The 26,320-nt window shown below is 44.0% G+C and overlaps 1 protein-coding gene and 1 pseudogene across 39 annotated transcripts in view; one reads left to right on the top strand and one right to left on the bottom strand.

The window, feature by feature from the left end:
- The first annotated feature begins 864 nt into the window (after nucleotides 1–864).
- LOC309804101 (zinc finger protein 226-like) overlaps nucleotides 865–26,320 on the top strand; it is a 439,178-nt gene continuing 413,722 nt past the window's right edge. For 18 of the 38 annotated variants that reach the window (XR_014294058.1, XR_014294059.1, XR_014294060.1 and 15 more), the window contains exons 1-4: nucleotides 874–2,903; nucleotides 3,378–3,428; nucleotides 5,523–5,568; nucleotides 7,450–7,576. Coding sequence is in view for 17 of the 38 variants with exons in the window: in XM_082621199.1 (XP_082477325.1) it covers nucleotides 2,869–2,903; nucleotides 3,378–3,428; nucleotides 5,523–5,568; nucleotides 7,450–7,576 (259 nt within the window). In the remaining 21 variants the exon portion in view is untranslated. Of the gene's footprint in view, nucleotides 2,904–2,929; nucleotides 3,293–3,377; nucleotides 3,460–4,193; nucleotides 5,432–5,522; nucleotides 5,569–6,183; nucleotides 7,430–7,449; nucleotides 7,577–10,847; nucleotides 13,056–26,320 lie in introns of those variants that run through there. The other 20 variants (XM_082621210.1, XM_082621209.1, XM_082621207.1 and 17 more) reach the window with 20 other exon arrangements.
- LOC309804104 (protein FAM170A-like) lies at nucleotides 18,382–22,885 on the bottom strand (annotated as a pseudogene). The gene is made up of 3 exons: nucleotides 22,575–22,885; nucleotides 20,124–20,264; nucleotides 18,382–19,343 (listed from the first exon to the last, which is right to left on the bottom strand). The product of its transcript is annotated as a protein FAM170A-like (transcript).

Here is a 26,320-nt window from a genome sequence, read left to right as displayed (position 1 = left end):
AAGCCATGAATATCACTATTTTTAAGAATTTCTCTTGGAGAAAAATAAAAGTGGATCCCATGTAATAAAATGTACATAAATAGACTCCAAAATATTTAAAGGACCTACATGTGAAAGATAAGTCTAGAAAGTTAATTTTTAAAAGGTAGAAATATATTTTTTCACCTGAGGAGTTTCAGAAGCACAGATATTAAGAAATTATTGGTTTATTATCTTATAATTAAAGATTTCTATTCCATGAAGAACACAATAGAAAAATTTTAGAAACACGTGCCCAATTAGGAAAGGATACTTGTAATTGGTAAAACTGAAAAGGTATTAATAATCAGAATATGTAATAGAAATGAGGAAGAAAAAGATAGCATCCACATTAGAAAGTGGGGCAAAAGTTTTAAGTAGACATTTATAGATGAAGCTACCAAGCATTTGAAAAAAAGATCAAACTTATTAGAAATCAGAGAAATTTAACTAAAACAAGATACTCCTATACATTTAATACACTAGCAAAACGGTGATGAGTCGTCCAAATGAAGGTAAGTGGTTGCACAAAAACCTGACATGCAACTCTTTGGTAATCTGGACTGGTGTAGCCATTCAGGAAGTCAATCTGGCTATATTATTAAAGTATACACATTTGCTATGAAATAATTTCACTCGGGTATGTACTCCAAAGAAATTCTCAGATACGTCTATAAACAAATGTAAGAAGACGTTTATTTTATTATCATTGGCATGGCAGGTGGAAGAGTACAGGTAAAATGTGGGTGCAGAAAATGGAACTCTATGAAACAAATAAGATGGATGGGTGAATGTTTTTTTTTGTTTGTTTGTTTTTCTGCGGTACGTGGGCCTCTCACTGTTGTGGCCTCTCCCGCTGTGGGGCACAGGCTCCGGACGTGCAGGCTCAGCAGCCATGGCTCACGGGCCCAGCCGCTCCACGGCATGTGGGATTTTCCCAGACTGGGGCATGAACCCGCGTCCCCTGCATCGACAGGCAGACTCTCAACCACTGTGCCACCAGGGAAGCCCGGATGGGTGAATCTTAAAAATATACTCCTGAATGAAGGAAATAAACACCAGAATGAATTTTATGACACAATATTATTTATATAAATTGAAAATATACACAAGTGCACATTTTGCACAAGAACACACCCAAAAGAAAACACATCAAACAAATTAGAATGGTAGCTTACGGGGTAGAGAAGGGAGTGGAGGGTGCCATAGGGAACAGGAGGTGAATAAATAAAACTTAATCATGTTACCGTATTTCATCATGCTATATCCAAGATTTCACTTTACTTGTAGTGGAAAGAAATCCTGTGTGCTATGTTGGCTTAAGTCAGGAATAGTTCTTGGAGGATATTTTCCTGAAAGAATTTGGAACAAATTTTTGAAAAAATCTTTGTTTATACTATGGATGATCTTTTTTTGTTTGTTTTGTTTGTTTCTTTAATTTCTGTTTTGTGGGTGTGTGTGGGATCTACTTTATTTTGTATTTCATTAACCTGATCTTATATTTTTCCATCTGCCTTCTTCAGTTTTATTATTCATTTATTAACTTCCTGAAATGGATGTTTTCTGAATCAATTTTCAACTTCCTTTCTACTTTATTTTGTTTTGTTTTGTTTTGTTTTTGTTTTCCCTGCTGTACGCGGGCCTCTCACTGTTGTGGCCTCTCCCGTTGCGGAGCACAGGCTCCGGACGCGCAGGCTCAGCGGCCATGGCTCACGGGCCCAGCCGCTCCGCGGCATGTGGGATCTTCCCGGACCAGGGCACGAACCTGTGTCCCCTGCATCGGCAGGCGGACTCTCAACCACTGCGCCACCAGGGAAGCCCCCCTTTCTACTTTAATATATGCTTTTAAGGCTCAACATTTCCCTCTATGTATGTGTTCCAATCTCCAGATCCAATTATGAATTTGAATGTTTCTCTTCATGGTTCTGTCAATTTTTGCTTTATAAAGTATCAGCTGAAGTTATTAGTTTCTGATAATTTGAAACTTTTATGACTGTGAAGTGTCCCTCCGTATGTCAAGTAATGCTTTTTTCTTCCCCTTAAAGTTCACTTGGTCAAATAGCAATGTCACAGATTTTATAATTACAGAAATAACTTGAGACCTAGGATGTTGATGTCTGTCTCTAGAAAGGCTTTTCCCTTGCTTTTGCACGGGTTGTAAGATGCTAACAAAACACGTTCACCTTTACACAATTTCAGGGAATGAGGTGTTTTGGCGTTTGGCTTCAGTCCCTGCCAAAGAAAGCCCAGTTTCCTTCTCCCCTTATTCCAATGGTGAAACTCTTTGGGGTTTACCAGGAAGCCTTCGTGGCTGGTAATGCTTTTCTGTCGCTTAGCCTCTTGAAGACGTCCAAGATTCTACTGAGTTTGTTACGCCTTTCAATGAACAGAATCTACACTCTTCTGAGGCCTACACAGTAGAACGGAAAGACTGCCTGAGACCTTCTCAGGGATTCCGGAAAGTGAAAACCAGAGTGAAAACATGTAGTCCAGAGCTCCTGCCGGTAGACACCCCGGCACCCACCCTTGCATTCTGGGACATGTAGTCCAGAGGTCGTAAACTCGTGTAGTCCCATATACTGCAGCTACAGTAAGGCCTCGCTGTAAAGGTTTACCCGCGGAATTCTGGGAAATGTGGTCCAGGAGTTCCGGGTTAGTCGCAGGCACTTCCGCCCCAGGAGGACACGTAGCCGCCATGTTTTTTTGCTTGATGACGGTGTTTCAGGTCCGCTCTTCACGACCCATTCAAGCTTCCCCGACATGCGCCTGGGGCCAACCTTTGCAGACCTTTCATTTGGGGAGAAAGAGGAGGAGCGGCTAAAAGCGGAGGTTTGAGGGCCTGGAGTGGTGATGTACGTCCCGCGGGCGGAGCTTCTTTGCGTTTGGTAACGTAGCCGGGATGGGGTGGGCTCAGGTCGTGCCTCCTTGGGTTTGAGGGTCTCCCCGGTTTTCTTCACCCCTAACCTGACCCCGTCCCCCACCTATGAGCTAGCCCTACCGCTTCATACGGCGTCACACTGGGTGAGTTGCTTAACTCCTCTGTGCCTCCGTTGCTGTTCGGTAAAAGGGGGGAAAAAGGAATGCCTTGTTAGTATAGTGTTGTGAGAAGAAACGAGATAGCACAAGTAAAAGGTCTACAACTGCCTGATACATTGTTGGTATTAATACTACGCTAATTCGGGAGGCACCCATTTCGCAGCGGGATTCTGTGAGCCCAGGAAGCTGAATTGTCCTGGACTCCTGGCCTGTTTTGGAAGGAGAGGACTTCTAGCTGGTCCGGGGGCGGAAGCGGGTGCGGTATGAATTAGTGGGGATGGAAACACAGCCCTGGTATTTCACAGTCTCCTTTCCTTCCCCAGCCCTGGCTTCTCAAAAAGCACTGCACGGAGGAAGAGGCAACAGAGCCCCACGTGAGTAGGACTTGGCATTCTTCTGCTTAAGGTATTCCTATAAATTGTAGAACGTATGGGACATGGGTAACGATGATAACTGAGCCTTGGTCACTGATTTCCATTCTAAAAGCTTTATGCAAATGAACACATTTCCATCAGGCAGTGGCTCTGTGAATTGGTACTGCTGTTTTCTCTACTTTAAGGATGAGGAGCTGGGGGCAGGGAACACAACCCTGTTGGCCCATCCTCACCCAGATGGTAGGAGGCAGAGCTGGGGTTGGGACCCAGGCAGTTTGAGTCCAGCACCTGAGTTTGCTAATCCCTTTGGTATATTCTCTTTGAGCATAGGGTACTGGCTAGAATCATATCATGAAAGTAGGTTGGGACTTAATTGTGGGGACCTTGAGAGCAAGGTTTAGGCTATTTTATGAGTTTTTAAGATAGTTTTCTCAACTGGGTCATTTATTTTATTTCAAATAATATGTATATCATAGAAGTAGCATAATCATTATGGAAGAATGCAGATATATACATAAAGAAAAATTTTAATTATCTGTAACTTTAGGATGTAAAGATAACAGTTGTTAATGTTTTAGTGCCTTTTTGTCTGGTTACTCTTTGTGTATGTTTCTGTGTAGTGGAGGCTGTTTTTTGTGGGACTGATGTTACACTGCAGTGCTACTCAAATTGTGTTCCACAAACCAGCGGCATTGGCATCACTTGGGTAGAAATGCCCAGCCTTGAGCCCCATTCGAGACCTTCTGATTTATAATTTCTGCGTAGGGGGCCCAGGAGGCTGCATTCCAACAAGATCCCGCAGTAATTCACACGCACGTGAAAATTCGAGAAGCTCAAGAGAGGGTCTTTTCTGGAAACTGAGGCCGAGGAAATTGACCCTGCTGGATGTCACAGATAAAACTGAGCTGGATTCACCAAAGCCCTACTTAGTCCAATGATTTTATTCCCCCACTAATTATTGTCAACTGTCAGGGCCCCTTTCAGAATCCTGAATTGAGCAGAAGACAGCTAGCAAGTGTAGAGTCAAAATGGAGGTCGTTAGAAGTTGTGAAGATATATCTCTCCCAAGCTTTGGGGAGTGGAATCATTGCCATCTTTTGTACTAGATCGAACCCGGGCCCCCTGCATTGGGAATGTGGAGTCTTATCCACTGCACCACCAGGGAAGTCTCCCATTTATTTCTTAAACTTTCCTATATTTATAATGATATAATTACAATTCAGATTCCTGTCTTTTTTCATTTGAATTAGGTATGGACTGTCAAACTATTTTTTATTGTTGTTGCAGAATCCTGGCTTTTATTAGGTCTCTTTACCTCTGTGCATAATTGTCAAAAGGGTACTTCCTGTTTAAAAAGAAACTTAACGTATTTTTATACCTTTTGTAAAAAGTTGTCCATGTCAATTTAAATATTATTGTTGCAGTCACAAAATCTTGAGGAAGACAAGCAGAGATTTTCAGAAGTCTAAAGACTCTCACATAACAGGGCAACAACGTATGACCTCCACATGTCTGACAGGCTTCTGTTGGTAGAAATCACATCTCTAAGGATAATTTCTAACCAAAATATCATCTGCTTTACCGCAGTTGCTAAGAAATAAGAAACCCTGACAGTGGTGTTCTCAGAGCCTCCTACCTTAGGACGATCTCACGAGGTGGATGCCCGTGTTCTCCCCCACTGGCAGAGGACAGAACTGAGGCGAAGAGATGTGAATAATTTGCCCAGGGTGACACTGCTAGTGAATGGCGTAGCCTGATCACAGCCCATGCATATTGACTCCAAAACCTACTCTGACTTACATGGTCTCTGTTTACACCATACCCAGAATAAGAATGACCCCTGTGGAAGCTGCAGGCACACTGTGAGGGGGCCACTGTGTATGGCTGGGCAGGTCATTCCTCACACAGCCACTGAGGGGGTTCACGGGGGCATCTGGTATCTGCGTGGGGCTCTGCTCATCAAGCATAATCAGCTGTAGCCACCCCGAGGACTGGGAGCCTTGGTAATTCACAATGAGCACCACGTGGGTTAGTGACTTCTTTTTCTTTAAACCAGTTTCCATTGACTTCTTCTTTCCCTGTCTGTCTTGCTAGGACTCTGCACTTCCCCAGAAGGAGAGAGAAAATGAGCACATTCCAGGTGAGTAGAGCTTGCCTTTCTTGCTGTTAAAAACGCCATTTTTGTACTCAGATTGGACACAGGTTTTCCTCTTTTTTTTTCTTTTTCTTTTTTTTTTTTTGATTGGAGTATAGTTGATTTACAATGTATTAATTTCAGGTGTACAGCAAAGTGATTCAGTTATACATATATATACATATATTTTCAGATTCTTTTCCCTCATAGGTTATTACAAAATATTGGGTATAGTTCCATATGGGTTTTCTCTTTCAAGGAGAGTCTAAGCATATGAGGACCTGAGTGTGCCATGTGTGCTTTTTTAAAATTCCTGTTAAATTTAATTGGTTTCGGTTTTAATTTTTGTTTTATTTCATCATTTTTTTTATTTTACAAGTAAAAGAAAAATTAAGGGAAATGAAGGACATCTTCCAGTCTACTGCTTACCTGCTTACAAATTAGCTGCTTTTATATTTCTGTAATCTCTTCATCATATGTATTCATGGATGTGTATTTGTATTTATAACATAGATACAGTTTTAAATTGTTTTTTTCATTTAATACTAGCTAACATTCACTTTTAATTGCTTTATCATGTTCCTGCAAACTTATGCACCTATTTTTTTTTTCCCCCCCCAGTATGCGGGCCTCTCACTGTTGTGGCCTCTCCCGTTGCGGGGCACAGGCTCCGGACGCGCAGGCTCAGCGGCCATGGCTCACGGGCCCAGCTGCTCCGCGGCATGTGGGATCTTCCCGGACCGGGGCACGAACCCGTGTCCCCTGCATCGGCAGGCGGACTCTCAACCACTGCGCCACCAGGGAAGCCCTGCACCTATTTTTTAAACTATTCTTTATGCACAGACATTTAGTTTAAAGACTTCTCCTGTTTTAGGAGCACTACAGTGACAGTGTTCCTGATTTAACCTTTTTCTCAAAATATCTTCTGAAGAATATTGCCCCTTTTTGCCCTTAACGTAGTAGGTTTAGGTATTCAGAATTTAAGAGGTATGTTTTATATGTGGTGCTTTGGATGTTTTTTGGTAGAATATCCAAATACGGCAGAGCACAGCAGGATCAAACGGCTGCTTCACGCAGAAAAAATAATGTATTGTTAGAAGTTTTCTCACGACCAGAGTTAGATTCAGTCTTCCCCATGCTTGAGTCAGACCCTTTGTGTATTTTATTTACTGGTATGTTTCTTTTTCCATCTTATATTTTTTTCTAATCAGAGTAATACATGACCTTAGTTTAAAAAGTCCAGTGGTACTTAAAGCACTTGTCACTGCATAGACAGCTCAGAACAATTGTATAAAGAGGTGCTTGGTTTCATCTTTGTTTTAAATATAAAGAATAGGGGTTGTGAAAAAAGGAGGAACCAACTCAGACTCACCCAGAAAACCAAGGGTCTGGAGTCAGAGTATTGCATTCAAGCGAAAGACAGAAACGGGGAAAGAGAGAGTTTTCATTCAGAGACCTGGCATGGCCTTTTGGTTAATTTCCACCTATAACACTCCTTCTCAGCTGGTTCCCACCTCAATGAGAAAGCAGGTGCCATCAAATACTGCCAGGACTAAATTGGTAACTGTTTCTGGGGCACTTGGCAATAATAATTAAACAGTGAAAGCTTTTTAGTTGAGGATCCAGTGGTTAGAATTCTAGGGAGTTTACTTATGAGTTGTCTGAGAGCCCCAGGTAAACACACAAAGCTTTCTCTTTCATAGCTGCACGTCCGGTGAGGCTGAGGAAAGTCAGTGTGTGGCATTGGCAGGATGGAAGGATGGGGTGCTGGGAAGTCTGCACACCTCACAGGAGCCGGAGCAACTTCCCATCCTCCTCGTCTCCTCGGGGCTGCCCCTCTTCCACTGGCCACTGGGTATAAGATTGAGGTGGTGTTGTTTGTCGTAGGAGGCGGTGACCTTCAAGGACGTGGCCGTGGCCTTCACGGAGGAGGAGCTGGGGCTGCTGGACTCGGCCCAGAGGAAGCTGTACCAGGATGTGATGGTGGAAAACTTCCGGAACCTGGTCTCAGTGGGTGAGGACAGCCTTTCTCTGCGCGTGTCTTTGTGACCCTGGTGTTTCAAGGCTTTGGGCCTCTTGAGGTGGTTCCCTGAGTTTGGGGACCAGACTTTTGCAATTCCTGTGGGACACGAGAGGATGTCTCTGGTCTTTCTAAACAGTGTGTTTCAGGTCCTTTTCAATTATTTTGTAAAAGAACTGTAAATCGACAGTATCTTGCTGTACCTTGTGTATTCTTTTTCAGATTTCCCTCCCTGCCATTAGTGGATTATAATGCCAATTTATTGAGTCCTACGTGTGATTTTTTAATGAAATAAAATAGTATAGAAAATATCAGAGTTTCTTAGGAAGAGTACAACACATTGCAGCAGAAACTCTGGGCGATGGCATGAGTGGTGTGAGAGCCAGTGGGAACAGATTTCATGAAAAGAGACATTGGTTAGATATAGGTCATTCAAGCTTTGTTTTAGTAATGTATACTTTTCTACCTGTGTATCTAGGTTGTGAAATAAATGCTGTTTCTTCAGTGGGTCGTGATACAAAGTTTGAAAAACACAGCTTTCAATACCTTGAATATGCAGTTGGAACTCAAATTTCTAGTAAACTTTAGCTCTAGCCCGTTCATGTTAACTTGTGACTTTGCACGTTCTCATTCTTCAAACGAGATACAAAACATACAGAAAGAGAAGAGAGGCTTTGGTTGATGAATTCAGCAACCCAGATAGAAATTTAGGTGAGAACCAAACAGTCGTGAGTTCCTGTGGTTAGCTCTCTATCTGTTTTGCTTCTCACCAGCCCTGTGCTGTCCACCACCTGGTCCCAGTTGGAAATCTCTTTCCAGGATTATTGCATAGTCTTTGTACTGGTCACCTGTTGCCACCCTTCTCCTCCCACAGTTTGTTCTTTAGGTGGCAAAGTGATCTTTTGTAACTTTAAGTCAGGTTATGTTCTTGTTTCAAAATTCTCTTGTGGCTTCTTTTACTTAGAATAAAAACCACTGAAAGTGGCTTCTAGAGCCTTCTGTGGGCTGCTGTTCGTTCTCCACCACCTCCCTGAATACATCACCTCTCCTCCCTCTTACCCTATCTTTTCCAGACCTGCAAAGGATGCTTCTGCCACAGAGCGTTTTCCTTGTCCTTCTCTCTGCCTGGAATACTCTTTCACCTGTAATCTTTTAGGCCTCTACTTCTTTCAGTCAGTCACCTTAAAGATGAGGGGGTGGCTGTCCTCTGACCACCCTATGGAAAATACAGTCCTCTCTTTCTTACTCTCTCTTCCCTGCCTTGTTTTATCTCTAAGCGTTTCACTCATGTACATTTTGTTCACCTGTTTCTCACCTCTCTTTCTTCCACTGGAGGGTAATCCAGGAGTGCAGGAGGAATTCGGTCTGTTATATGTTTATTGCTCACTGGCCTCAGTGCTTAGCATAGTCTTGGTACATGACAGGAACTCTTAAATATTTCTTGAATAAACGAATGAGTTAATGGGTAGAGAAATTAGCCTTCCATGAAAATAGCTAGTAGGCGGTGAACAAATCCGAGTGAATAAGGGATATTGCCAAATGTTTTTTTGTCTTCAAATGAATTCCTAGCCTAATTCTAACTTCTCAGGTGCCCATGATGTGTGTATGTGTGTGTTTGCCTTTCTGTACAAGTTGGCCCTTGTCAACTTGCACAAAAAATATGTATAGAACCTGTAATTACAACCAAACTGAGTAAAATGCTTTCCCTGTGACTTTCCTTCAGCTCTTAGTAGCAGAGCAAATTCATTTGGGGAGGAAACACTGTTTTGAATGAGGATTCTTATGTCTACTTCTTAGGTAACCCTCCCATAGAAGGAAAGAAATTTCTATTTCCTTATCCCTTATACCAGGGGAGAACAGGTCTCAGAAAAGAGCCAGCTGGTGAGTTAGCCTTTCCCTTAAAAGATTTGCCCCGCTGCGTCCGATTTGCCTCCTCCAAAGCCCACCTCACTAATAAGAAATCGATCTTTGTTAGCTCTGCAAACATTTTGTGTGTGTGTGTGTGCATTTGTATGTATCTTGTAGAAGGCATTTTAGATAATGTCACCTTGAGTGCTTTGATCATTCTTTAATAGTTTCTAGTCTGTTTCTTCTCAATACTTATCACAGGCTGTGGAATTTATTCCCAGCTCACTCATAAACCCCATTCTTCACTTTGGAACTCATTCTTGTTAAAGACCAATGTACCTGTGTCCAAAAATTTTCCATGCTGTTTTTAAAGAGACAGCATTCTTCCCTAGCCTCTAAATTTTGACTCCTGCTTGGCAGGGGGAGTGGAGGAACATATTAGGCAGCACAAATGCCTCAGAAGGATCCAGTGCACAGGTCTTCATGCTTTTTTTTAACCCCACTGATTCTTAGAACCTTTTTTAAAATTAATCAATTTTTGGTTGCGTTGGGTCTTCGTTGCTGCATATGGGCTTTTCTCTAGTTGTGGTGAGTGGGAGCAGCTCTTCGTTGCGGTGCGCAGGCTTCTCATTGCAGTGGCTTCTCTTGTTTCAGAGCACGGTCTCTAGGAACGCGGGCTTCAGTAGTTGTGGCACGTGGGCTCAGTAGTTGTGGCTCACGGGCTTAGTTGCTCTGCGGCATGTGGGATCTTTCCGGACCAGGGCTCGAACCTGTGTCCCCTGCACTGGCAGGCAGATTATTAACCAGTGTGCCACCGGGGAAGTCCCGGTTTTTAGCCCCTTTCATATTCTCCTCAGCACTAACCCCCTTGGTGTGCTGCCGCCTCGGGTGCAGCCTTTCAACTTAAGCAAAACTGTACTTTCCAGTCCTTTTCCTGTATCTGATACCTGACTTGTAAAAGCTGTTTCGCGTCTCTGACTTGGTTCAAACTTAACCTGGGATTCAGAATTGTAGAGAATCCTAGAAATCAAACTGAGTTCACCTGTGCATGCATTTCTTGAGCCCTGACTAACTGCTAGGCACTGCTAAAGCTGTGAGCACAGCAAAATGCTTGTCTTTATTGATACTGTGTTATGGTAGGAATGACATGTAATTTTTGAAAGATGATTTAAATAGTATGTCAGAGTAGTCATTTGGTTTTAAATGGGTTTCATTAATGCTAAGTATTTGGGAGTTTAACAGACCACCTCTTGGTTTCTGTTAGTATATAAACCAGAGAACTTCATTTGTCGTGCGAAAGATGAGCTGAACCATCCTGAGGTTCATTAAAGTCTCATACTGTGTCTTAAGTGTAAAATCTTGAATCTTTGAACAAAGCTTTCACATGTCCACATCTCTGAATTCTCTGTCCTTCTAGAAGAAAACAATCAAAGTGAGTTGAGGGCCGTTCAAGACAGAGGATCACGTGAAGAGCTTTCCTGCTGGCAAATCGGGCAACAAATTGCAAATGACTTAACCAGATGCCAAGACTCCATGATAAATAGTTGTCAGTTCCACAAACAAGGTGATTCCCCCTGCCAGATTGGGGCAGGACTCTATTCAAATTTCTGAAGATGAGAACCGTATATTAAATGATAAAGCAGGTGATCCCAGTAGTACTGGAAATCCAAGGTTTGCAACTTTGAGAGCCCAGGATTCTTGGAGGAAAACTTCATTGACTGAGTCACAGAATTATCAGAATAGACACCAGCAAATTTCCATGAAAAATAAACTGTGTCAGTGTAAAGAGGATGTTGACACCATCAGTTGGATTTCACATCACCTTGATGCTCATGGAGTACACAAGGGTCAAAAATCTTACGGCTACAGTGATTATAGAAAAGATAGCACGAGGGTTTCTACACTGGATCAGAATACTATGATTCACACAGGACAAAAACCTTACCAGTGTAATGAATGTAAAGAAACCTTCACCGATCTCTCCACCTTTGATCTTCACCAGCAATTACACTCAAAAGAGAAGTCTCATACGTGCAGTGAGTGTGGAAAAGGCTTCTGTTACAGCTCGGTTCTTCATATTCATCAGAGAGTTCACGTGGGAGGAAAACACAGTGAGTGTGATGAGTGTGGCAAGGAGTTCAGTCAGAGCTCACAGCTGCAGCCTCCTCAGAAAGTCCACACTGTAGAGAAACCATTCAAATGTGGGGAATGTGGGAAAGGCTTCAGTCGTAGGTCAGCACTTACTATTCATTGTAAAGTCCACACAGGAGAGAAACCTTATAATTGTGAGGAGTGTGGGAGGGCCTTCAGTCAGGCCTCTCACCTTCAGGACCATCAGAGAGTCCACACTGGGGAGAAACCATTCAAATGTGACACATGTGATAAGAGCTTCAGTCGGAATTCACACCTTCAGTCCCATCAGAGAGTCCATACGGGAGAGAAACCGTACAAATGTGAGGAGTGTGGGAAGGGCTTCATTTGTAGCTCAAATCTATACATTCATCAGAGGGTCCACACAGGAGAAAAACCCTACAAATGTGAGGAATGTGGGAAAGGCTTTAGTCGGCCTTCAAGTCTTCAGGCCCATCAGGGAGTCCACACTGGAGAGAAATCATACATATGTAATGTGTGTGGGAAAGGCTTTACTCTGAGTTCAAACCTTCAGGCACATCAAAGAGTCCATACAGGAGAGAAACCGTACAAATGTAATGAGTGTGGGAAGAGCTTCAGGAGGAACTCCCATTATCAAGTTCACCTGGTTGTCCACACAGGGGAGAAGCCCTATAAATGTGAGGTATGTGGGAAGGGCTTCAGTCAGAGTTCATATCTTCAAATCCATCAGAAGGCCCACAGTGTAGAGAAACCTTACAAGTGTGAGGAGTGTGGGCAGGGCTTCAATCAGAGTTCATGACTTCAGATCCACCAGCTGATCCATACCGGTGAGAAACCATACAGATGTGAAGAGTGTGGGAAGGGATTCAGTCGTAGAGCAGATCTTAAAATTCATTGCAGAATCCACACCGGAGAGAAACCGTATAATTGTGAGGAGTGTGGGAAAGTCTTTAGGCAGGCCTCAAATCTTCTGGCCCATGAGAGAGTCCAGAGCAGAGAAAAACCATTCAAATGTGAAGAGTGTGGGAAGTGCTTTGGTCGGAGTTCACACCTTCAAGCCCATCAAAAAGTCCACACTGGAGAAAAGCCATACAAATGTGAGGAGTGTGGGAAGGGCTTCAAGTGGAGCCTGAACCTCGACATGCATCAGAGGGTCCACACAGGAGAGAAACCATATAAGTGTGGGGAGTGTGGGAAGCACTTGATTCAGGCCTCAGGTCTTGAGCTTCATCAAAGCGTCCACACTGGAGAGAAGCCGTACAGATGTGACAGATGCAGTAAGGTCTTCAGTCGGTCTTCACAGCTACAGTCTCATCAAAGAGTGCACACAGGGCAGAAGCCTTACACGTGTGAGACCTGTGGTAAGAGCTTCAGTTGGCGCTCCAATCTAACAGTTCATCACAGAATCCATGCTGCTGATAAATCCTATAAAAGTGATAGGAGTGGTAAGACCATCAGAGAGCCCACACACGAAAAAAGTTCCATAAAATGATTAAAACAAAAACAAAAACAACTCAGGTGTCATGTGAATTCTTCCAGTCATCAAGTTCAAAAGAAAAAAAAATCATTTGTTTCATTAAAGTCGGTGTTTCAGCCATAGCTCAACATGTCCCAGTAGTCAGGAGGCCACACGGCAGAGAACTCTGGTAAATGGTGTAGTAAGTTTGAACTTTGACCTCTATTAAATATTAGGGGAGAAGCCTTAGTGTGAGTTTTAGCAGGCCTTGTACAAAAGTATGATGAACATGCCCAAATTTATGCCCATTACAACGTAAATTCCACGAATGCAGCGACGTTTGTTCTGAATCTACAGTCTGAACATTGTCAGCTACTTTGTAGGTGCTCGATATTTGTTCAGTTAATGAATGAGGAAAAACTTTGAAAATTATGTTGCAATCCCCTCCAGAATTTCATAAAAATTTGTATTCAGAGCAGTTAACCTAAATCTGGCCTTAAAAGTAATTCAGGGAGACAAAAATTTGAAGTGTTAGAAAACCACTCCGTATTGCAATTTGTAATATTAATGTGGCATCGTCCTGTTATGATTAGCTCCATTTGTCTCCCCCCAGCCTCGCTTCAAGTTGGATCTTATCTTGGACTTTGTCTATCTAATATTCTGTGAATCTTATACAGTACAAATTTGGTTATCTTTTGTGACAGTATAGACTTACTGAAAATGGATTGTTCATCTTGCAATACAGAAAACATACTGTTGACCCTTTTTTCAAGAATGTCAAGGCAGAGGTTTAAGTGTCAGAAAGAGTTACTAATGACAGTGACAGAGGATAAACATTTCTTAGTAAATGAACTGATCGTTGGTTTCTTATTCACCACATTTCCGTCTAGGTTTTGATGTGATTGTCTCCCAAGGGTTTTAGCATTACTTTCATCAAGACTTCTTAAGTAGAGAAAAGAGGCTGTTTGAAGTAGATTACTTTTGTCAAGTTCTCTATCTCCTTACTCCTCTCTGGCCTGAGATAAAAAGAAAAAAATTACTTGTTGAAATTTGGTAATTTCATCAAACATATTTATTCAATGACTGACTTGCACACTTTTTCCTAGCGGTGGATTGAAAAATTGATTTTGAAAGTGAAGTTGCTAAGTACATATCAAAACATAGAACGTGCGTCCCTTTGATATAGAAATCATAGAATAGGACCTTATAATTAGGAAATTCAAATAGAAAAGGTGAGTAGCATGTCAATGTTACTAAATTTTGTAAAAGTGAAATATTCAATAGGAATGTCTTTATATTTTAAGATATGTAATAACAGATCTGTTAAAATGATGGCTTAAACTTAATGACAGAAGCATGTAACAGTTGAATGTATTTTAGGTAGGTACATCACATACCTTAATCAAACATGTATGTGTGTGTGTTAATGCATCCTATCATCTGTAAAGGGATATTCACCCTTATGTAAACAGTGGCAAGATTTTCAGGGATTTTTTCCACATTGAACTTCCATATTTTAAATTTTTCATTGAGCATCAATTTTCCAGTAAAATACTGTTATTTTTATAGTAACATAGGTAGTAAAATAATGTAAAATATAATATTAAAAATTACTAAGAACATATTAATCCCTCACAGTAAGAAATCCTACCATCATGAGGTATACATATATATGGCCAAAATTAAGGAATAGACCTCTAGAAATCAGTTATAAAAAGAAAAAATGTATATGGTTATTCAAAGATACAGAATATTAGTCAGTGTAACAGTATATTTATAATTAATGCATTTGAAGTTTAGGATAAATCCATGCAGCCCAGAATATTCTGTTTTAATCCCAACAGTAGAAATTTACACATCCTAGTTCTCCTCATCAGGCTTCCTTACTGGGTGAATGGATGGATAGCTCGGGGTACCGGCTTGTCCTTTCAAGTGCTTGGTCTGACTGGAGAAGTAGCTGGGTCGTTCCAGACACTATGACACAGAGAACCATTAGCTGTGGGAAAAAAGGAATTTACCCCCCAAAAAACTTTTTAAACTTGTTTACAAAGTAACAGTGATTGGGCAAATCCTGAAGATAGAGAGTGGAAATAGGTCAGTTTTAGAGGTAAAATTTATCAACGATTCCCTAAGGAAAAATGTGCATAGGGAAGAAACCTCGAATGATGGGAACAAGTTGTTAAGGAGGAGGTTTGCATACCATTTCCTACTTCTTAGTCATTTCACTGATGTTTAACACTTACTTGGTTAAAGGGCTTTACTCAGCAAAAGATGTATTTAATGTGAGAGGCAGGTTTCCAAGATTGGTTTCCTAGACCACACCTTCACATGTGTATGTAAAGTCCATGCTACCTCAAATTGCATTGCATTAGATGTCAGAAATCCTAGGGCTTTCTTGTTTGGTTTGGTAGATATCAAACCACCAACTCTCAAGGTAATTTGTAGTTTAGTGAGTTAAGTCAAGGGCTGGAAAACTACCTCCTGTGAGCCCAGCCTGGCTCATTGCCTTTAAAGCTTTATTGGAACATAAAAGCTCTTTATTGGCCCATCCATTTATTTACCATCTTTGAGTGTTTCCCATTGTGCTGACAGTGTTCCGTGGTTGTGACGAGCACTGATGGCCCACAAAACCTAAAATATTTACTTTCTGGCCCTTGAGAGAAAAAGTCTGTTGATCCCTGTGGTAAGCCCAAAAGGTTTGTCTCTGTAAGTGAAAGACCACAAGTAGAGCAGAACTTAGACTTGGTTCAGTGAGGATTCCAGAGAGGTTTCCTTTTTGATTCTCATATCTGCCCTTCTGGTTGACCTTGTTCTTTAGTTTGGTTCAAAGACAGTGGTAGCAACTAGGGACTACCTGTTTCTTTCTTCACATTCAATGAAAGAGCTGCTCTTCCATTCTTAGTGTTGAGTAGTTCACAACTCACTCCCAGTGCATGGCTTCCTCTAACCTTGACTCCCATCTATGCTAAAGACTAAATCTTTAGCTTTGTATCCAGTTCCATTGGCCTTTGTAGGGCCTTCAGCTTCAACTCCCAGTTGATAGCTTGAGCTCGAAATCTATTTTTACCGTTGGGGATTTTCTGTCTTAGCTTTGAGCTTGGCTACATAGCAACACTTTGGGGGACTTGTTATAATCAGCATTTCTATCTTTCCTTCCTTTTTATTTATTTATTTTTTTAAGGGGATCCAAAGTCAAAGTCAGTGGCTGAATGACAACACATTGATTCACAACCTTGTAGATTCTCTTATGTCATAGGGCATCAGTGGGAAGGAGTAGAATCCTGGAAATTTGAGGTGGAAATATATGGGCAGATTCCAACAAAGCTGAGGCCTGTGACCTCTGACCTGTGACCTCTTAGTTGAGCCTGCTGTGCTATTAGAAGGAAGTCTGCCTCTACTCTGAGATAGTTTCCTTGCAGGGGACTGGATCCTCAAGACTTGCCTCCACTACCTCTCGTTTTTCCAGACCTAGTAATCAGACTAGAGTCCTTGAAATGGGGACGGGAGCAGGGAAGGGGTGGGTACCCACCAGGTATAAAGGACGACCATGAGGAGACAATATCTGCTAAAATAAGGAATTTTATAATTTATATCAATAGAAACCTGAGAAATAATGTGTGTGGATTTTGTAGGTGTTGAAGCAGGTGGGAGTAATGTAATATTGGGTTAGGCTGGATTTGTTGATACGAGTGCACTCAACACCCATTCCAGACTCAGCGTGTTAGCTTGGCTACCTGGGAATGCCTTCAACAGTTTGCTCAAATGACTGAAACCTGTACCCAAAGTTAGCGTATGCTAAAGTCAAAATGCCAGAACTTTCTAAGTATGTCGTAGCAAAATTTCTTGACGTTGGCATGACTGACATTTTGAACTGGATAGCTCTTTGTTGTTGGGAGCTGTCCTGTGCAATGTAAGATGGGCCAGTGGCACATACTCTTCCCTGCCACCCTAGTTGTAACAATAAGAAGTGCCTTGAGGGCTTCCCTGGTGGCGCAGTGATTGAGAGTCCGCCTGCCGATGCAGGGGACACGGGTTTGTGCCCCGGTCCGGGAAGATCCCACATGCCGCGGGGCAGCTGGGCCCGTGAGCCATGGCCGCTGAGCCTGCGCATCCGGAGCCTGTGTTCCGCAACGGGAGAGGCCACAACAGTGAGAGGCCCGCGTACCGCAAAAAAAAAAAAAAGTGCCTTGATACATCTGTGTGCACCAGCCACGTGGGGCTCATTCATAACACAGCTCCTTAAAGAAAAAAGTCTCAAGACACTGCCACATATTTCCTGGGAGGGGGGACCAAAAGTGTCCCCAGCTGAGAACCACCGCTGTAGAAGGTTTACAAAGGCATAGGAATGCCAGACCACTGGAGTGGATTTATCACATAAGATCTGCTCACCCAAACCCCCTATGTGCCCTGGGAGGGCTCAGAGGACACTTCCTTTGCCAGAGGTTTAAGAAACGTATTGGTGAGGGGAGCGTTAGCAGTCTTGGAATGCTCTGTAGCTGCTCTTCTCTGCAGGCCAGGAATGAGAGGGAAATTATGTCATCATAATGGGCTCCCTAAATTCAGTGAGGCTAATGGGATCGTGGGGCATCATTGGTTAAGTGGAAACACTTCATTGGCAGAAATAAAGTGAGCATGTTTTTCACAATGAACAGCAAAATGAAAGGGCTCATTAGAATGCTTTGATACACAGAGATTTTTTATATTTGCTCATGTGCTATCTCTAGGGCTGAAATAAATGGGAAGTCTACTAATACCCTACTTGATTTAAATCAGGAGAAAAGCTCTAGGTTTGATGAACATGTCTGACCGGAATCAACATGGGAGTTGTGCTCCCTCAGCCAATTCGATGACATGAGTCAGTTCCCATTTCCAGAGCATCTTGAATGAAGGGCAGGCCGGGTCCCCTTGAGGGAGGATATACCCTGGTTTACTACCAACTATCCCGAGGGTCCTTTCTTCTCCCTGGAAGGGATAAAACAACTGAGGTAGAACAGGAAGAGACAAGAAGCACTCCAAGCTCTGCTGGTCAGGGTTACCCTCCAGCGTTGCCTTAATGCTCAGAGCCACACACACCACAGTGTGCTTGGATCCAGATCAACTACCACGCAACGAAGGTTCTGGAACATTTCCATATCTCGGGGGACCTCATTTCCACGTGACTCTCTTTCATATTCCCCTTTGTCACAGAAGGCTAGGTCCAGTGGTCAGGGTGAGATCTCAGCTCAGGCCCAAGGCTCTCAGACCTCAAAGTTCTGGTCCTGCAAGGGCCCCTGTCCTCTCTTCAGACCACTCCTGGCTCTCTCTGCCGACAAGGAGCTGCTGGCAGTACGTCCTCTAAGAGTTGAGGTCCATCGTGCAGACCCTGAGAAAACTAGAAAAAGGCTCCACCGTCTTGTTGAAGTCAACAGAGCTCAATTCCTTTGGAAGTGCTGGGTGTGTCCCAAGTTGATGCAACTGCAGAGCCATTAGGTAAACCAGCACATGTGTGCAGCCCCTTCCCTTAGACTCCTCTGGGCCCTCGTGACATAGGCTCAGAAGAGTGCCAGCCTCAAGCCTTACCTCTTCCAAGGCCACACCGTCTCCAGGATCTTCTGTCCCATGAAGCTCAGTTGCTGTGTGGAACTCAAAAGAGAGAAAAGACCCCGCCTGCGGGGACTCTTCGGGCTGGGGCCTTCTAGCTTCTCTTCCTCCTCCTCCTCCTCCTCCTCCTCCTCATCCTCGTCCTCCTCCTCGGGGTGATCTCGGATTCCACATTGCCCATCCACTGGGCCATGTTGAGATGAAAGATACGGCAGCTGAAGCCCTCCAGGACGCCGCCCTTCACGTGCTGCTGGGGGATCTCCAAGGTGTGGAAGACCCGGCAGCAGGCCATGCACCTGAAGCCGGTCTCCATGGTCACCATCCAGTCCGGTGTCTTGGCCCTGGGTCTCTGCTGGACTGCAGGGGACCCTGGTGGGCTGCCCGGCTCTGCCCTTTCCTCATACTCTTTCTCCTCCCCAGTGGGCTCACTGTCAGACAGGAGGTTTTCGGTGGACACATCAGAGGGGTAAGTGCCTACTGTGCACGCATCCTCAGGAAGGGTCACTTCTTCTGTCGTCAGCTGGTTTTCAGGCAACTCCAAGGGTTTCTTTGTCTTCCGGGAGACAGCTACACCCTTGTTCACTTGTACCTGCATGTAGTATATTTTCATGCCCCTTTCCTCTTTGTCTGGGTGCAGATCGTGCTTACAGGGTGAAGAGGGTGAGGAGGAGACACAGTGTGATGGGGGAGCAGTCTCCCCTTTTTCCTGAACCTGGGCTAGGGGTGTTTTAGGCTGGGCAGTGTCTCGATGTGATCTCCGGATTCCTGAAAAAGGAAATTAAAACCATAATAAAATGCATGGGCCATGCCGGAAGCTGAGGGAGCAGGTGTGGTAGACGAGAGAGGGACATTTGCATGAGGTAGCTATGTCGTGAGCTTGGTGTCTGTTGGCCGTAGGACGCAGTGGTGTATCTGGTGTCATCTGTGGGCTTTTCATCTGCGTGTTGAGGGATACTGGAGCGGTGTCTGTGTGCAGGGGTGTGGAGTACAGTGGTGAGGGCTGTGGTATGTGAGGGATGCGGATGGATGCGTGTATGACGAGGAGTGTGAGTTTGGGAATATTGGTGGTGCATACTCGTGGAATGGGGCTGTGGTGCTTGGGGTTTCTGTGTGCACTGAGAAAGGCTTTGCCTGGAAGTCAGATGTATGTGTGAGCTGTGTGGACCTGAGCTGGATGGTGCTGCTCTGAGGCTGGAGGTCTATGATGGAGGACTCTGTCCTTCTCTGGAAGCAAAGGCAAAGACAAACCCTACATTTTCCTCTGAAGATGCTTAATCTGGTCCCTCTTCCCTCCACCTCAAGCCCAGACCTTTCCGGCCCCTGCTCCTTGACTTCCCCACCATGGTAGTACTGATATTCACACCGCCCCCCCAGACTCAGCTGGGATCCACACCCTCCTAACAGCTCAGCCATCCTGCCCAGGCTCCTCCAGAGAGCCCTCATCACCTCTGATGACCCTGGGTTTCCTCTCAGCCTCCCTGGGATCTGTGTGCCTCCTGCCTCACAGCCAAGCACCCCCTCACCTGAGGAGCCCCGCGCCCTTACCAGCGTAGATGAGCTTGCGCGGAGAAGAAGCACAGGAGAAGTATGTAGAGGCAGAGGAGACCTCCCCTGCCTCTGGGCTGCAGCCTTTGGCCACCACAGTGGATCCAAGCTGAGGGGGATCCTCTTGTGACTTCGAGATTCCTGAGGGAGGAATGAAAGGCTCAGGGTGGGTTCATCAGTCCTCTGTCCACAAATACTTACCGAGTGTCTGGCACGTGTCAGGTGCAGTGAATACACACAGTTGAGAGTGTGGTTCCCAGTGGATACTCCAGTATTTAATTCAAATCAGTACTTACTCTGTCACTGTCTTGTTGGTAATGTAGGCCTCGGTGGTGACCGTGAGTATGTGGGAAGAGTGAGTGATGTGTATCAGTTAAGTCTGTGGTAAGTGTGGGGTTGGCATGGGGAGCACGGTGGAGATGTGTCTTATCTGTGTCTGTGGCCTTTGTGTGCATGGTTTCTGTTCACAAGTCAGGAATTCTGGGACATGTAACTTTTCCTCATTACATGGTGTGGCTTGTATTTATGGTGTGTGTTCATTCATTCATTCACCAAGATTCAGTAAGCAGCTACTCCTGTGTATCCGGCACTCTTGCATTGTTGTAGTCTCTGGTAACGCTGCACATTCTAGTAGGGGAAGACACACACTAAACAAAAATACAATAAATATATAATACCTGAGCTGGTGGTAAGTATATAAGGGTTGCCAGACTAAGCGAAGAAAAATACAGGGCACCCAGTTAAATTTCAGTTTCAGATAAACCCAGAATAATTTTTTAGTGTAAGTATTCCCATGCAGTATTTGGTCGTACTTACTTTTAGTGTAAGTATGGCCCATAAAATATTTGGGACATACTGATACTGAAAAATTACTTGTTGTTTATCTGGAATTCAAATTGAACTGGATAGCCCATATTTTATCTGGCAACCCTGACATGGGTTAGTGAGACTGTGGTTTACTGTGGTTTGTACAAAGCGGGTCTGGCATTACTCAAGAATGTGTTACAAGTGTGGTGTGTATGATACGTGACTGGTTCTTATAGAGGTATTTAGCGATGGCTGAAGTTAGCTGTGTGTGTGCGAGAGTTGAGGAGATACATATATATATATAGTGTGTGTGTGTCCTATATATATAGTGTGTGTGTCTATATACATATCTCATCTCCAGCGTTTGGTGTTGGAGGAGAGGATTGTGATACAGGTGGGTTGTATGAGAACGTAGTACAGGAGGGATGCGTGTATATACCTCCATGTGCTGTGTGTGGTTTCATACGGAAGTTCTATGTGGGGTGTGTGATATTTTTGCTGTATCAGAGTGTACATGGGTGTATGAGTTACTGTCTCATAAAACACCCCTAACAAGAGTTCTGTATACACTCTTACATACACCGAGTGTCACCCAGGTCCAGGCAGGGTGACAAGAACTGTACCACGCAGAGTTTATATCTGATAAGCACTCTACCCCCATTCATCCTGCTCTTCTCGGCACTACCCCCTCCGCCACCCCCCCCCCCACCACACACACACAGGAACATAGAGAAAAATATTCTGAATGGTCAGGGGCAGTCATTGCCTTCCCCAGCCTGTCCCAGCCACTGCCTGAAAATCTGCCTGCTGTCTAGAGCTCCATTCCCAGGGCCCATCCTACAGTCTCCAGGGCCCTGGGCCTGGTAGGAGCTACTGGGCTCTAATCTGGGGCAGAGACCTCTAGCTGGATCTCTGGGGTGACCACCCCCTCCCAGGGCAAGCTACTCGCCTACATTTAATGCACGCAGGCACCACGTGGCCCGTGGCTCTCAGAGCTCCCTGCAGGACCCTGAGGACATTTCTCACCCTTGCCCACGCGGTCTCAGTCTCTGGAAAGCCCTTCCCTTCCCTTGGTCTCCTTTGGGAAATTGTTCCTGTTGAAGGCATAAAACCTCCTTGCTTTCAATATGACACCATCCCTAGACAAACTATCTTCTTTCGAACTGCATTCCACTGGTCAAGATACTTTTCAACAGGGCCTTCAACTCATGGGGCTTCTCTTTCCACTTTGGTAAAAGAGGCCAAGCAACTCATGGGTCTCTCTCAGCATCCTTGCATCCTTCACATCCCCCACCTCATGACCCCAGGGAAAGATGCAAGAGAATAAGAGAGAAATCGGGGACTGAGAAAAGCTGCACCTCTAGGTCTGTGCAAGCAGGATGCAGCCTGCTGTGAGTCCAGGCCCGGCAGCCCCAGGAGAGAGTCCTCAGAGCAGCGGAGCTGACCTTCCATTTCCCAGGGGACATCTGGCCGTTCTGTGCCGTCTCACACCACAGGGAGCCTCCGGATGGATACGGCAGCATCAGTGAGACAAGGTCTCTCGCTCCCTGCTTCACAGGTGACACGTTCTCAGTCCCCCTCTCCCTAGAGAAGGTTCAGTTTGGCAGAAACCCATGTGCCCCAGTCAAGTTGCCCCCCACATACCTCCTCCCTTCTCGGCAGTTTCCTGGGACTCTTCATTTTCCAGGTGTTTCCTCTTTTGTCGCCGTTTCATCGTACCAACTAGAAGTCTCCCTTAGAAGATGCCTCAAGAGATGTCCAACTCCTCCTCTTCCCTACAGGCTGGCCCTTGTTGGCTCTTGGGCAATCCGTTGAAATGATTCAATACAAATAAAAATAGTCAAGTCTCCTAAATGGCTGAAAAACTTGTACCACTTAGTGAACCAGCAGTGCTGCCTAGTGCTCACCAGGGCTGTTAAGTTTCCAAGGTTGCCAGGCGCACAGCAGGATTCTGTGACCTCAGTGATGACATCGGAGCATTCTGTTGACCTAGGTACAGCACAGTGTCTGCAATAGCACAGGCCCCGTTTTCAAGAACAATTCCTGTTTCCCAGCCGGACCTTTCCCGTGAAAGGGAAAGGTTCATACCACATCTATTATAAATTGTATCATACCATATCTATTATAAAATGAACATTTTGATTGGAGATCTTTTAATGTCTTATATAGAGATTTAATATGAATATTTTAAATGGTCTCCAGTTTCCCTGTGGATTATTGACATTTTAAACTCTGCGCTTCAATTTTCCCTCAATACCTGTAATTTTGTCACGGCTATTTCTGTACTTAAAGATGAGTAACTATATAATTGATTTCTTCATTTTTCCCATCTCTTTCCAAGGTACTGAATTTGATTGTATCTTACGAATGAGTGAAAAATGCTAGTCCTTGAGTCAGGACATTGGGCCCTTTACCAAGGAACTCAACCTGTCTGGGCTTCAGCTTCTGTCTGTGCGATCGAGAGGCTTGGCCTAGCTGACTTTTCAAATGCTGTGTTTCTTTGATTCACTCTCACTTACTGATCTGCTACTTACGAAGAGGGCCTGTTCTCATAAAGTAAGAACAGGCGTTTTTTAATCCTTGGGTTGGGCGGAGTTTAAGTGGTCGTACTCAGTTTGTTAGTTATATTTACTTTTACGTATGCTTAGCTCTAAATAATTTATATGGCTCTTGTGACTCTTTTTAGATCTTCTTTTTTTCTTATTTTCTTTTACAGTTTCTAATTTATTATCGCCAGTGTAGAGGAGCCTGATTGATTTTTAAAATTTATTGATCTTGTATGTGTGTGCCTTGTTGAACCGTCTTATTAGTTCCTGCTAGTTTATCTGTGGGTTCTTTTGGGTCTCCTAGATAAATGAACATATTAAACGTAAATAATGTGTTCTTTGGATAAAGTTTATTTTCTTGCATCTCTATATATAGAAGCAATATGTTGAATTGATTTAAATATTTAAATACTTACCTACCTGTTATCACAATCTAACGTTCTTGATCTTATTTTCTTTCAATCAATATTATGTTTTCAGGATTTATCCACGTGAATCTATATAGATGTAGGTCTTTGATTTTTGACTGTTTGATATTATTTCATCACATGCGTATAGCATCATTTATTTTCCATTCAAGCATTATTGGACAATTGGATTGTTTCCCTCCCTTCTCTAGAACAAACAACGTTTCCTAGAATATCCCCGAAGATGTCTGACAGTCGAGAAGGGCCAGGCTGCCCGAAGATTCCTACTTGCTTTTAGCCAGCTTCCAACAGGCCATCTCCAGCCAGCAATTTGAAGCACAGATGAAATGAAACCTCCCCCAAGTGTGGAGATCTTAGGAGCTTCCTAGAAGGTGGGAGGTTCATGATAGGCATCCTGCTGGGATCCCAGGGGAGTCTGAGCTGGCCTGAACCTCATCTTCCTCCCCCACCTCTCAAGAGAAATGTGGAGGAAAGAAGACTTCAAAAACTGTGAGTAGGCAGAGGGAGAGAGATTGGGGGCCGAAGCTGCAACTGAGGTCTTGGAGTGGGCTGTGAGGACGCAGAGCCTCTAGAGAGCCAGGCTCTGCCTTCTGAGCACTTCTCCCCTAAGGCTGCTCATCATTCAGGTGATAGCAGGCATATACAGCCGACTCGGCCCACACTGTCACAGAAAGCCTTATCAGAATCTCTTCTTCTTCATACACTCTTGTGTCTGTTACTTGGTTATTGCCTTCGGGACTCCACTGATGTGAACCACAGTTGCTAGGGGATGGAGGACACTAGTGACCCATCTTGCTCTGTGGCCTCAGTCCACAGCTTGAGGGTAAGGCAAGAGGCCAAATGAAGGTCAAGAAGGAAAGATGGCGTTTGAAGAGAAGACCTGAGTTAAGGGTGTCTTCTCAAGTCTTGATGAATGAAATGGTAGCTCCAGTACCTGAAGTCCTGCTTGTTCTCAAGGCTGACCACGGGGCTGGGTGCACTCAGTGAAGGAACCGTATACACTTAGTATTTCCTTGCTTGCTCACACTTGCCCTCCTCTGATACACACTCTGCAAGACTGATCTTCCCCTGAAACAACTTTCCACCTGCCACTGTCATCTCATGAACATTTGCTTCCCCTTCCTAGTGTCCCCCTAGAATGCCATTGCAGCCAATTCATAATTTGATAATCATGCTTCTTACCATAGTCTCAGCAACTTCTGATAAATTTTATTCACTTCATTCCATAGTCTTCACACATCAATAATCTTCCTTAACTTCCTAGCTGCAGGTTAACCCATTCGGAATCATTTCTTTTTCTTTCTCTTCTTTGGCAAATCCTTTCTATCTTTTAAGGTCTTTTTCTTGTCTCTCTACCATCCTGCCTTCCTGAACTTCTTTTTTTTCCGTTTAAGTAACCTTTCAATCTCCTTCCCCAACTTCCTCATAAACATTGAGAGTTTATTCCTCACACGTTAGACAGCCGTTTATGAATGGCCAGGCATAATGGACTCAGAATGAGTTGGCACCCCCGAGGTACCTGTCTTGCTGGGGAGCCACAGGTGAAGGGCTGGCTGCTGGACACATGTTTGCATGGAGTCAGGCTGAGTGGCCTCGGGGTGTTTGCTCTGCACTTGTGTGTGTTTCTCCCTAGTTGGTTTCCTTGTCCAGCCACCTGTGACCTCGCTCCATCCAGCCCAGGGAATCCTTCTCATCACAGGGGTAGGATGTTTGTCTCGTTTTCCGTCACATCCTTTCCCCAGAGTTTGGTTGTGAGTTGTTCCCATTCCAAAGACCTTTCCTCTTTGAAGAGAAAAGAGAAAATCTTTTCTCTCCTTTTCTCTCACTTCACTTCTGCTCTATTATCTCCTCCGTCCAGAATGGCCCCCTGACTCAAATGGGTGTAGATCCGAAGATGGCAAGAAATGCCAGCAATTCTGAAATAATAATACGGATGTATCAGGAACACTTGAAAACCTTTATCCTGCCACATTCAAAAAAATTGCACTTCCAGTGTATTCAGAGTCTCAGTGTAGAAACACAAATGATGTAGAAATTGAATGACACTCAAGGTTTTCTTTCCTCCTTTCCTGATTTATTCTAATCCTCCAAGTTAACATGATGAACTATTTGTTATGTAACCTTTCAGACATTTTCTACACATGCACACTTTTCTTTTTCTGACACAAGAGTGTGAACTAGGTCACTTTCAACATGCTGTGATTCTGTGATTCACTGTCTCCCACCGAGTCATCCACTGATAAAGTAATCTGTTTCATGGAGAAATATGTCCAATAGCTAATAGCCAATGTCTGTGGAGTGCTTACTCTGTGTCGGTTTCTTGTAACTACTTTACAGATCTTTTGTACAACGTACCCATGGACCAGGTACAATTATAACCCCCAAGTGACAGATAAGTGCAGATAAGTACAAATAA

The sequence above is a fragment of the Mesoplodon mirus genome, assembly GCF_964341445.2.
Source record: "Mesoplodon mirus genome assembly, chromosome: 5".
Taxonomy (NCBI): domain Eukaryota; kingdom Metazoa; phylum Chordata; class Mammalia; order Artiodactyla; family Ziphiidae; genus Mesoplodon; species Mesoplodon mirus.
The sequence above is the reverse complement of the archived record's forward strand: the minus strand, read 5'-3'. Positions and strand labels throughout refer to the sequence as shown.